Genomic DNA, 13,817 nt, shown 5'->3' with positions numbered 1-13,817 from the left:
TTTTCTTTCTCAGTTGAGGTTAGAGTAAGGGAACAGGGGCAAACTGCTTTGAGCTCTCTTTAAGACCATGCAAATATCTTGCTCTTCATCAAACTTAACTCCCTAGACTGAACATGTGCTGATTTTTTTTTTCTTTTTCTTTTGAGATGGAGTTTTGCTTTCTCGCCCAGGCTGGAGTGCAGTGGCGCGATCCCAGCTCACTGCCACCTCCGCCTCCCGGGTTCAAGCAATTATCTTGTCTCAGCTTCCCAAGTAGCTGGGGTTACAGGCACCCACCACCATGCCCAGCTAATTTTTGTATTTTTAGTAGAGACAGGGTTTCACCATGTTGGCCAGGCTGGTCTCGAACTCCTGACCTCAGGTGATCCATCCGCCTTGGCCTCCCAAAGTGCTAGAATTACAGGCGTGAGCCACTGAGCCTGGCCATGCTGATGATTTTTACGGTACCAATCTTTATTATGATGATTGCAAAATGGTGATGTAAAAACCCCATCACATTTATCAGTTCATGGTCTACCACTGTAAGGGAGAGTGCTTCTTTCTTTGTTTATTTCTTACTGACTTATGAATCTGTTATCAGTATTGATTCCTGGTTTCCCACTTTCTGCAGTGGGTTATAATCTCTTACTATCCTTTCCATTTTGATGTTCAAATAACTTTCTTATTTTTAAACACTTTGTGTCATATGTGCCTTTAAAGCCATGTGTTTGTGTCAATCTCATGTGCATTTTGCTTTGTTTGCATCCTTCTTTCTCACATACTCAAAGATTACACAAATTCAGCCCTTTCCTCTTTTTAAAAAAATTTGAATTGTTATTATACTTAAGTAAGCTTTATTTATTTATTTTTTTCTGGATCTGTTATCTTTTCCTTAGTTCTTCTTTTATTGTCCCTGAACCTGAGGGATTATTCAGCTATCTCCACCGTAGAAGACAAGGTTAAAAGTCTGGAACTTGATGAAAACAGTGATGGTTATTTGTAAACTCAGGCACCTTGGAAACTTCCATTCATCATGTCTTTTCTCAAATTCCTGGTGATCAGTAGTCTTGGGAGTATATTTTGGTTATTTCAATATAATGCATTTTCTTTCTAAATCTATTTTTAATTTTCATGCTTAAACCTGCATATGAAAAGATATTTATGTTTAGAGCTGAGGTTTAGAAAAATACCTCTTATTTAATGAGCACGCACTTTGATTGCTGGAGAAATTTTTTTCCAAATATTTTCTTATTGCCGCTGTAAAATATTACATTTTTAAAGTAGAGATCTCAGCAGAAGAATCCTTGTAACATTTTGGAAATGCTTTCTCTGGAGCACTTTGAAAACAGCTGTAGTAGTACTGAATATAGCTTGTATTACTACATGAAAAGTATGCACATAAATTGTCAGTATTTTGCCTCATTCATTTGTTGTCAAGAGTGACTGAAACTCTGATTTGGCACAGATGGTGACATTAGGATAGCAATGTTTGGTTAAAAAAATAAACAATCTTGTTTCTAGAGAATTAAAAAAAAAATTAACTTAAGTGTTGAACTATCTGTAATATTGCCAAAAGTGATAGAATAATTCATGGTTGAAGAACCTAATACCTGCATTAAGATGGTGAGGTTGGATGACCACCTAAAACTAATGAATGGCTTTAATTTTATTCTCACTTAAATAAAACTGTCAACAACCCACTGAAGGAAGGGATGCTGGATTCCTTTTAAAATAATCTTAGAGTATTAATAGTTCATTCTCTGCAGTTTGTTTCTACTTGCTATCAGTGCTAATAAAAAATACCTATTTAGTCTTTGTCTCCCATTCCTGACATAAAGCTTATAAAACCCATGGAATTTCGTAATGTGGAATTTTGTAATGTTCCTGATTTGGCTAGAGTTGGCTATTGTTTGTGTATAGGAATGCTAGTGATTTTTACACATTGATTTTGTATCCTAAAACTTTGCTGAAGTTGTTTATCAGCTGAAGGAGCTTTGGGGCCAAGACTGTGGGGTTTGCTAGATATAAAATCATGTCATCTCCAGACAGGGATGGTTTGACTTCCTCTTTTCCTATTTGGATGCTCTTTATTTCTTTCTCTTGCCTGATTGCTCTGGCAAAGACTCTCAGTATTGTGTTGACTAGGAGTGGTGAGAAGAGGGCATCCTTGTCTTATGCTGGTTTTCAAGGAGAATGCTTCCTGCTTCTGCACATTCAGTATAATGTTGGCCATGGGTTTGTCATAGATGGCTCTTACTATTTTGAGGTATGTTCCTTTAATACCTAGTTTAGTGAGAGTTTTTAACATGAAGGGATATTGAATTTTATTGAAAGCATTTTCTGCATCTATTGAGATAATCATGTGGTTTCTGTCTTTAGTTCTGTTTATGTGATGAATCACGTTTATTGATTTGCATATGTTGAACCAACCTTGCATCCCTGGGATGAAGCCTACTTGATTGTGGTGTATTAGCTTTTTGATGTGCTGCTGGATTTGGTTTGCAGGTATTTTGTTGAGGATTTTTGCATCAATGTTCATCAAGGATATTGGCCTAAAGTTTGTGTGTGTGTGTGTGTGTGTGTGTGTGTGTGTGTGTGTGTGTGTCTGACAGATTTTGGTATCAGAATGATGCTGGCCTTACAGAATGAGTTAGGGAGGAGTCTATCCTCCTTGGTTTTTTCGAATCATTTCTGTAGGAATGGTACCAGCTCTTCTTTGTACATCTGGTAGATTTGAGCTGTCAATTCATCAGGTCCTGGGCTTTATTTTGGTTGGTAGACTATTTATTACTGATTCAATTTCTTTATTGACCTGTTCAGGGAATCAATTTCTTCCTGGTTCAGTCTTGGGACGGTGTATGTGTCCAGGAATGTGTTCAATTCTTTTAGGTTTTCTAGTTTGTGTGTATAGAGGTATTGATAAAAAAGAATATCTGTCATTTGATGTATTTTTCCTCCAATTACAAGACCCCTAATGGTAGCTTAGAGTCTTCATTATTAGCTTTAAAGATGTAGAAAACAATTTCTCACTTGTCTGGGCAAAATAAATCACCATCTATAGCTCTTTTCAGGTCTTCTTTTTAGGAAGGGGTCAAGTCCTATGCTCTTTAACCTCTTCCCTGATGCGCCTATATGAAGAGTGGGGAGGCCTGGCTTGCCAGCAGTTCTTGTGAAAAATAACAAGGCATCTTAAATGACCATAATTTTTGTGTGAGGCAGCAGTGTGTTGTGGTGGCCATGAATGCTGATACAGACTTAGGTTTTATCAATGAAAGATGTGAGGATATGGTTTTCTTACTGTGCCTTATGCATCTAGATCATGTCTAGCACACTGTATTCACTTTGAGGGACTGAGGCTTAAGCTGGGCATTGACAGTATAGGATACAGATGACTAGGACAGCAGTAGGTCAGGATGTCTGTCATTCATTAAATGGTTGAAAGGACTGAGGATGTTTTACTTAGGAGGCATCCAAGGTGTATTAGTCCATTTTCATGCTGCTGATAAAGACTTACGTGAGACTGGGCAATTCACAAAAGAAGGAGGTTTAATGGACTTGCAGCTCCACATGGGTGGGAAGGCCTCACAATCAATGGCAGAAGGCGAGAAGGATCAAGTCACATCTTACATGGATGGGAGCAAGCCAAAAAAGAGAGCTTGTGCAGGGAAACTCCTTCTTATAAAACCACCAGTTCTCATGAGACTTATGAGAACAGCACAGAAAAGACCTGCCCCCATGATTCAGTTACCTCCCACTGGGTCTCTCCCACAACACATGGGAATTCAAGATGACATTTTGGTAGAGACACAGCCAAACTGTATCATCCCACCTCTGGCCCCTCCCAAATCTCATATCCTCACATTTCAAAACCAATCATGCCTTCCCAACCATCCCCCAAATTATTAACTCATTTCAGCATTAACTCAAAAGTCCACAGTCCAAAGTCTCATATGAGACAAGGCAAGTCCCTTCTGCCTATGAGCCTGTAAAATCAAAAGCAAGTTAGTTACTTCCTAGATACAATTGGGTAAATACACCCATTTCAAATGGGAGAAATTGGCCCAAACAAAGGGACTAAAGGCCCCATGCAAGTTTGAAATCCAGCAGGGCAATCAAATCTTAAAGCTCAAAAATGATCTCTTTTGACTCCATGCCTCACATCCAGGTCATGCTGATACAAGAGGTGGGTTCCCATGGTCTTGGGCAGCTCTGCCCCTGTGGCTTTACAGGGTACAGCCTCCCTCCTGGCTGCTTTCATGGAGTGGCATTGAGTTTCTGCAGATTTTTCCAGGTGCACAGTGCAAGCTGTCAGTGGATCTACCATTCTGGGGTCCGGAGGATGGTGGCCCTCTTCTCACAGCTCCACTAGGTGGTGCCCGAGTAGGGATTTTATGTGGGTGATCTGACCCCACATTTCCCTTCTGCACTGCAGTAGCAGAGGTTCTCTGTGAGGGCCCCACCCCCGTGGCAGACTTCTGCCTGGGCATCCAGGTGTTTCTATGCATCTTCTGAAATCTAGGCAGAGGTTCCCAAACCTCAGTTCTTGACTTCTTTGCACATGCAGGCTCCACATCACGTGGAAGCTACCAAGGCTTGGGGCTTCCACCTTCTGAAGTAACAGCCCAAGCTATACCTTGGCCCCTTTTAGTCATGGCTGGATGGCTGAGACACAGGGCACCAAGTCCCTACACTGCACACAGCAGAGGGACTCTGGGCCTGGCCCATGAAACCATTTTTTCCTCCTAAACTTCTGGGCCTATAATGGGAGGGCCTGTTGCAAAGGTCGCTGACATGCCCTGGAGAGATTTTCTCCATGGTCTCGGGGATTAACATTAGGCTCCTCATTACTTATGTAAGTTTCTGTAGCTGGCTTGAATTTCTCCTCAGAAAATGGGATTTTCTTTTCTATCACATTGTCAGGCTGCAAAATTTCCAAACTTTTATGCTCTGTTTTCTTTCTAAAACTGAATGCATTTAACAGCACCCACGTCAGCTCTTGAATGGTTTGCTGCTCAGAAATTTCTCTGTGAGATATTCTAAATCATCTCACTCAAGTTCAAAGTTCTGCACACCTCTAGGGTGGGGTAAAATGCCGTCATTCTCTTTGCTAAGACATAACAAGAGTCACCTTTGCCCCAGTTCCCAACAAGTTCCTCATCTCCATCTGAGACCACCTCAGCCTGGATTTCATTGTCCATAACGTTATCAGCGTTTTGATCAAAGCTGTTCAACAAGTCTCTAGGGAGTTCCAAACTTTCCCACGTTTTCCTGTCTTCTTCTGAGCCCTCTAAACTGTTCCAACCTCTGCCTGTTACCCAGTTCCAAAGTTGTTTCCACATTTTTGAGTATCTTTTCAGCAGCACCTTACACCCAGTACCAATTTACTATATTAGTCCATTTTCATGCTGCTGATAAAGACATACCTGAGACTGGGCAATTTATAAAAGAAGGAGGTTTAATGGACTTACAGTTCCACAAGGCTGGGAAGGTCTCACATTCATGGCAGAAGGCAAGGAGGAGCAAGTCACATCTTATGTGGATGGTGATGGTGGAAGGCAAGGAGGAGCAAGTCACATCTTATGTGGATGGTGGCAGGCAAAAAAAGGAGAGCTTGTGCAGGGAAACTCCTTCTTATAAAATCATCAGGTCTTGTGAAACTTATTCACTATCACGAGACCAGCATGGGAAAAGAGCTGCCCCCATGATTCAGTTATCTTCCACCAGGTCCCTTCCACAACATGTGGGAATCAAGATGAGATTTGAGTGGGGACACAGCCAAACCATATCACTAGGATAGCTGACAGGAATCTGCAAATGAAAGAGGTTGTAGATTCATTATGGTTCCAGATGGCACAACTATAGACCTTGGAAAAAAATGAGGTGGAGTTTCTCTTTGGATATATACACACACACACACACACACATATACATACATACACACACATATAACTTATTTATCTGGCTTAATATGGATGAATATATTATATAATATATAATCTTATATTAAGACTGAATATATTAATATATGAAAATATATATATATATTGCAAATCCTCAAATAACGTCATTTTGTTCAGTATCATTTTGTTACCACTTTGATGAGAAAAAAAATCAATTCCCAGCTGGGGCCATTGTCTCTGTGGGGTCTGCACATTCTTACCATGCCTGTGTGGGTTTTCTCTGGATTCTCTGCTTTCCTCTCATATCTCAAAGATGTTCATGTTAGGTGAATTGATGTGTCTACGTGGCCCCAGTCTGAGTGAGTGTGGGTGTCTGGGAGTGTGCCCTGCAATGAGATGGTGTCCTGTCCAGATCTGGTTCCTGCCTTGGGTAAATAATTATCTTATTTGATTTTATTAATCTTTCCTAACTGTATGTATAGCTCACATTTATTTCAATGTTTAATATTAGAAGTATTTTGGTCTTTATTTAGAAGTTTGGTGATATTTCTGTGGCCAGAAATATGCCATAGGAACTTAACTCTTGTTTATATCAATTAGCCTAGAGTAAAATTGGTTTCATTATATCTTGTTTCACTTAAAGTTGCACTTTCTAAAAAGTTGCACTTTCTAAGAACTTATGGATGATAAGTGAGGACTTACTGTATATGAATGAATATATTACTACATGAATATATATACATACATACACATATATACACATACTTGCACACACATGCACACACACACATATATATGTAGTCTCTCTCTATATATATAGACTACATATATATATATATGTAGTCTAGTAATGGATTAGACCTTAGAAGGGTCATTGAAGGTATTTAGGCTGAGGTTGGATGGATCTGTTCCAAGAGATAGTATAAACTGCATTTCTTTTTGGATTCATTCATTCATTCATTCACTTCTTATGGAGCCCTTTCTATGTGCCACACACTGTTCTTAGTACTGTGGAGACAGATAAATACTGGGCAAGAGGTTGGATTAAAAAACTTTAAAGACCTCATTATATCTGTGGTCAAAAGAAGTTGCTTGATGCTTTGGGGTCCTTTACCTTAAGTGTAGAGCTCTCCTTGTGTATTACCCACTCTGTGTTTTAGATGCTCCTGTGTGTTCCCATCACATGTCTTCTGTGATGTGGAGTAGTATTTTATATCATTCTCTGAGTGGCTGTAGGCTTTAACATCATGTGTATGACAACATTTTATCTCCCTACCTTTTTTTTTTTTTTTTTGAGACAAAGTCTTGCTCTGTCACCCAGGCTGGAGTGCAGTGGCACAATCTTAGCTCACTGCAATCTCCTCCTCCTGGGTACAAGTGAGTCTCCTGCCTCAGCCTCCTGAGTAGCTGGGATTACAGGTGCCCACCATTATGCCCGGCTAATTTTTGTATTTTTAGTAGAGAGGGTTTCGCTATGTTGGCTAGGCTGGTCTTGAACTCCTGACCTCAAGTGATCTGCCCGTCTTGGCCTTCCAAAGTGCGGGGATTACAGGCATTAGCCACCATGCCCAGCCATCTCCCTACCTTTGAACAAAGTGGTTAAAGTTGAATGTGAAGTCAGCTTTTGATAGAATAATGTTGATTTTTCATGGGGAACATTTAATTCCAGGCTAGGTGAATAGGTTTTTAAAGATTCAATATTTACCAGAAATTATGAGAGAACACAGTGCTTTTTAAATGTAAGGTGATATTATTTATTAACATTATTGGAAGTTCACTGCACTGAAAACAAAGTTAAGCTTTTATTTTTCTGAGGGAAGTTATAGTTTCTGCACACTAAAATACTGAAACTTCAGCTTCAATATTTGTAAATTGACTATATATCTGGACTACTTCTGTTTCATTCTGTAGAGATCAGATAGTACCAGAAAAAAGCAGAGGTGCCAAGAACAAAGTGTGCAGATTTGGAGGTGATATTGGGGTCTCTGTACATTATGTCCTGTCAAGTAAGGCCAGCTCTTCATTTGTTTCATGTCTAGGTTTGGAATTCACCCAGTTGCAGGCCGAATGCCTGGTCAGCTTAATGTGCTGCTGGCTGAGGCTGGTGTGCCATATGACATTGTGTTGGAAATGGATGAGATCAATCATGATTTTCCAGGTAAGTGATGGGGGCAATGGTGAAGTTTAAATATTCTTACTATGAATAAAGCAGTGCAGGTGTGGGATATGAATTGTAGATTCAGTGAAGACTGACTAGTCAGATGAAAAAGAACTTGTACATGGTAGATAATAAGTTGAAATTAAATAAGTGAAATATAGTATTGAATAAGGTACAAAAGATTCGTAAACAGCACAGGTAAATTTTTCTCCTCCATGAAGAACTGAAGGATGGTGAAAATCTTGGTGTGTAGTATAGAAATGTTGAAGACTGGGGATCTGGGCAGACCTGGCTTTTGAATCCAGATCCTGATTCTCAGTAGCTTGTTACCCAACCTCAGGCTCTTCATTTATGAGTGCTTCTGTTGATAATTTAGTGTCTGATTCTTGCCAGTCTCTGAGATTTTACTGGTTTTCAATTGTACTAACGTATGACTGGTGAAGTAATTTTCTCTTTCTTTTCTTTTTAAAAAGTACTAGAATTTCCCTAGATAAGGTGCTGTACATTATAGCTGTCATAGGGTAGATGTTGAATGGTAATGACATTTGGCCCAAGCCTATGCTTGTTAAAATTAAACCACTTCCCTCTGGCAAATATCCACTGTAAACTTAAAAAAGGCTGTTTATTAGAAAAAGTATTGAAATTGTGTGTATGTCTAGATTCACATAGCATTTTTTTGGCAACAGTCTAAGGTAGTTTATATTGCAGTTCTTGAAGAGAAAACTTAGGCCATTTTAATTTTATGTCCCTTTTCAGATTCCACTGTTGTTAAATTATGTGTGACACCACCCAGTTCCAGGAATTATGGACATGGCTTTAATGCAGATTTTGAGACTCTCAAGGGGTTATCTTATTTTATTTTTATGTATTTTTTAACTTTTATTGTAGATTCAGGGGTACATATGCAGGTTTGTTACCTGGTTATACTGTGGGATGCTGAGGGTTGGAGGTAGTGAGCATAGTACCCCACAGTTTTTCAACCCTTGCCCATATCCCTCACTCCCCATTCTGGTAGTCTCCAGGTTCTATTGTTGCCGTATTTATGTCCCTGAGTACCCAGTGTTTAGCTCCCACATATAAGTGAGAATGTGCAGTATTTGATTTTCTTTTCCTGTGTTAATTTGCTTAGGATAATGGCCTCCAGCTGTTTCCATGTTGCTGGAAAGGACACGATTTCCATCCTTTTTATGGCTGTGTAGTATTCCATGGCACATATGTACCATATTTTTTTTTATCCAGTGCACCATTGATGGACACCTAGGTTGATTCCATGTCTTTGCTATTGTGAATAGTGCTGTGATGAACATGCTAGTGAATGTGTCTTTTGGTAGAAAGATTGGTTTTCTTTTGGATATGTACGCAGTAGTGGGATTGCTGGGTCAAGTAGGAGTTCTAAGTTCTTTGAAAAATCTCCAAATTGCTTTCCACACTGGCTGAACTAATTTACATTTCTACAAACAGCGTGTAAATGTTCCATTTTCTCCACAGCCTTGCCAGCGTCTGTTATTGTTTTGACTTTTTACTAATAGCCGTTCTGACTGGTGTGAGATAGTAATTTCATTGTGGTTTTGCTTTGCATTTCTCTTATGTTTAGTGATGTCGAACATTTCTTCATGTTTGTTGACCACTTGTATGTGTTCTTTTGAGAAATGTCTGTTCATGTCTTTTGCCCAGTTTTAAAATATTTTTTAAAATTTTTTTAAAATTTATTTTATTTTATTTTATTTGCTTGTTGAGTTGTTTAAGTTCCTTATAGATTCCGGATATTAGACCTCTGTCCAATGCATGCATAATTTGTGAATATTTTCTCTCATTCTGTAGCTTGTCTGTTTACTCTCTTGTTAGTTTCTTTTGCTAGGCAGAAGCTCTTTAGTTTAATTAGGTCTCACTTGTCAATTATTGCATTGTTGCATTTGCTTCTGAGGACTTAGTCATAAATTTTTCACAAGGCTGATGTCCAGAATGGTGTTTCCTAGGTTTTCTTCTTGGATTCTTATAGTTTGAGGTTTAAGTGGTCATTTTAAAGGTTGAAAGTGGAATGCAAATTTCATAAAATCATGTGACCCTATTGCAAGATCATTTTGAGATCATAAAAGTTATAGAGTCAGATTAGGTAGATTTATTGAGAAGGGAGAAGCATAATAATGCAGGCTGTAGTCAAGATAGTCAAGTTCAAATGAAAGACCTACTGCTTTTTAGCTGTGTGACATTGGCCGAGTTGCTTAACCTCTCTGATAAAGTTCTTTGTAAAGTGCCTGGCACAAGTGCGAATCCTATATTTTTGTTATTGTTATTATAAAGTAAAGATCACTATAATTTGTCTGAAAATATGTAAAAGTGACCATTTGAGTTTTATATTCTTTCTTTTTTGTTTTATTATATAGATACTGATTTGGTCCTTGTAATTGGAGCTAATGACACTGTTAATTCAGCAGCTCAAGAAGATCCCAACTCTATTATTGCAGGCATGCCAGTCCTTGAGGTCTGGAAATCAAAGCAGGTAAAGTTTCAGACTTGTATTTCATTCTGATAATCAAAGGTCACTTCAAATATACACACAGAACTTTCTTTGATCATTTGATAAGAAATGATGATGCCTTCTAGGAGGCCAGGAGTAAGAGCATGTTTAGGGCCCAGTTTCCTATATCCAGCTTCTGTCTGTTCTCCGGCCACCAGAGAACCTGAGTGAATGCCCTAATCACAAGTAGAACCAGATGAGATTATGTGGGTGGATTAACACAATCTGTAACCACAGCTGAAAAAAGAGCTGTGAGCTTTTGTAATGAGTCTGGCTAAATTCCAGATCGAGTCCTGTGAAGCAGATGGCTTCCCTCTGGGAAGTATCAATCGCCTTCATATGCCAAGATGAGCATATTTTTTTCACTTAACTTTTTGAAAGGGAATTTATAAGTTGTTATAGAGTGTCTAGCAGAAAGGTGATTTGGAAATCCAAACAATAATGTGGCATAATGAAGCAAGCTTCGCTCATGCGTATTCCTCCTGAAAAAGCTAATTGCTAGATTTTAGATAACTCAAAGGCTTGTAAATTTTCCTCTGCCTCAGCAGTAGGCACATTTTACCACTACTGAGTCACCTCTGCATTTAAAAAATCATAACATAATGTACATTTCCATTTAATTTCATTTCTTTTTATTGTAAATATGGGAGTTTAAAACTTAGTATTTGTGATGAGTGAGTAGACATAAAATATATTTGTTTATGTGTGTATGAAAAATTGTATCAGTAGTCAATATTTGAGAATTTGTAGAGTGCATTACTATACTAACGCTATAAGAAGAAGAATACATTTGCACTGCTTCTGTTTTTTAATAGATTACATGTCCTAGTAGACCATAGAAAGGCTTTTCATTTCATTAAGAAATGACTTGATATTCAGCAGGACAGCAACATCCATAACACATGTCATTGTAAATGTCTATAACATATCAATATTATAGATTGACTTACCTCTTCCATTTTGATTTATAGGAACATTCTGTTAGTTATAGCTCTGTTATTGTAAGAAGCTGGATTGCTCTTTGGGCTTTTGTTCTAGAACTTTCTGATATACTTTAAAGTCATAGAAAAGAATAACATTGTTTTCCCACTCAACCTCATCTGTTTTAGAATTTGTAGTGGAAACTTATGCACTAAACTTGTTTTCTTTAGCACATTCATAGAAAGATGCTTATTTTACTGACTAGAAAATGGTATACATGGTCTTTATAGAGAAAAAGCACTAAGAAGAAAATAATTGTAATCTTATCACTCAGAGATAAATTATGACTTTTTCTCTAATGGATATAAGAATAAGGGCACACTTAAGTATTAAAGTTAATACAATGTAAACATATGTTAAAAATATTTCTTGTGTATTTTTAAAGTCCCTGCACTAAAGAATTAGTAGTGGTACATGCCTTGTTCAAAGGGTAGTGAAGAGCAATGTTTGTTTGCCTAACATGTCCTAGGTTGGTCTGTTAAATACACTCTCTCATTTAATCTCTGGTTCTCAGGTGATTGTTATGAAGAGGTCTTTGGGTGTTGGCTATGCTGCAGTGGACAATCCAATCTTCTACAAACCTAACACGGCCATGCTTCTAGGTGATGCCAAGAAAACATGTGACGCGCTCCAGGCGAAAGTTAGAGAATCCTATCAGAAGTAAATATTAAGGATCAAGCTGTTAGCTAATAATGCCACCTCTGCAGTTGTGGGAACAGGTGAATAAAGTATCAGTATACATGGTGATGTACATCTGTAGCAAAGCTCTTGGAAGAAAATGAAGACTGAAGAAAGCAAAGCAAAAACTGTATAGAGAGATTTTTCAAAAGCAGTAATCCCTCAATTTTAAAAAAGGATTGAAAATTCTAAATGTCTTTCTGTGCATATTTTTTGTGTTAGGAATCAAAAGTATTTTATAAAAGGAGAAAGAACAGCCTCATTTTAGATGTAGTCCTGTTGGATTTTTTATGCCTCCTCAGTAACCAGAAATGTTTTAAGAAACTAAGTGTTTAGGATTTCAGGACAACATTATACATGGCTCTGAAATATCTGACACAATGTAAACATTGCAAGCACCTGCATTTTATGTTTTTTTTTTCAACAAATGTGACTAATTTGAAACTTTTATGAACTTCTGAGCTGTCCCCTTGCAATTCAACCAGTTTGAATTAACCATATCAAATCAGTTTTAATTTTTTAAATTGTACTTCAGAGTCTATATTTCAAGGGCACGTTTTCTCACTACTATTTTAATACATTAAAGGACTAAATAATCTTTCAGAGATGCTGGAAACAAATCATTTGCTTTATATGTTTCATTAGAATACCAATGAAACATACAACTTGAAAATTAGTAATAGTATTTTTGAAGATCCCATTTCTAATTGGCGATCTCTTTAATTTCGATCAACTTATAATGTGTAGTACTATATTAAGTGCACTTGAGTGGAATTCAACATTTGACTAATAAAATGAGTTCATCATGTTGGCAAGTGATGTGGCAATTATCTCTGGTGACAAAAGAGTAAAATCAAATATTTCTGCCTGTTACAAATATCAAGGAAGACCTGCTACTATGAAATAGATGACATTAATCTGTCTTCACTGTTTATAATACGGATGGATTTTTTTTCAAATCACTGTGTGTTCTGAGGTCTTATGTAATTGATGACATTTGAGAGAAATGGTGGCTTTTTTTAGCTACCTCTTTGTTCATTTAAGCACCAGTAAAGATCATGTCTTTTTATAGAAGTCTAGATTTTCTTTGTGACTTTGCTATCATGCCTAAAGCTCTAAATATAGGTGAATGTGTGAATACTCAGATTATTTGTCTCTCTATATAATTAGTTTGTTACTAAGTTTCTCAAAAAATTATTAACACATGAAAGACAATCTCTAAACCAGAAAAAGAAGTAGTACAAATTTTGTTACTGTAATGCTCGCGTTTAGTGAGTTTAAAACACACAGTATCTTTTGGTTTTATAATCAGTTTCTATTTTGCTGTGCCTGAGATTAAGATCTGTGTGTGTGTGTGTGTGTGTGTGTGTGTGTGCGTTTGTGTGTTAAAGCAGAAAAGACTTTTTTAAAAGTTTTAAGTGATAAATGCAATTTGTTAATTGATCTTAGATCACTAGTAAACTCAGGGCTGAATTATATCATGTATATTCTATTAGAAGAAAGTAAACACCATCTTTATTCCTGCCCTTTTCCTTCTCTCAAAGTAGTTGTAGTTATATCTAGAAAGAAGCAATTTTGATTTCTTGAAAAGGTAGTTCCTGCA

General features: G+C 37.5%; 1 protein-coding gene across 4 annotated transcripts in view; it reads left to right on the top strand.

Moving 5' to 3' along the window:
• NNT (nicotinamide nucleotide transhydrogenase) overlaps positions 1–13,288 on the top strand; it is a 103,128-nt gene extending 89,840 nt beyond the window's left edge. For all 4 annotated transcript variants that reach the window (XM_009449197.5, XM_009449198.5, XM_009449195.5 and 1 more), the window contains exons 20-22: positions 7,919–8,037; positions 10,422–10,537; positions 12,051–13,288. In XM_009449197.5, coding sequence (XP_009447472.1) covers positions 7,919–8,037; positions 10,422–10,537; positions 12,051–12,200 — 385 coding nt within the window. In that variant the 3' untranslated portion in view covers positions 12,201–13,288. The remainder of the gene's footprint in view (positions 1–7,918; positions 8,038–10,421; positions 10,538–12,050) is intronic.
• Positions 13,289–13,817: the final 529 nt, after the last annotated feature.

The sequence above is a fragment of the Pan troglodytes genome, chromosome 4, assembly GCF_028858775.2.
Source record: "Pan troglodytes isolate AG18354 chromosome 4, NHGRI_mPanTro3-v2.0_pri, whole genome shotgun sequence".
NCBI classification, from domain to species: domain Eukaryota; kingdom Metazoa; phylum Chordata; class Mammalia; order Primates; family Hominidae; genus Pan; species Pan troglodytes.
Note: the sequence above shows the minus strand (reverse complement) of the source record. Positions and strands in the feature narration are given on the sequence as shown.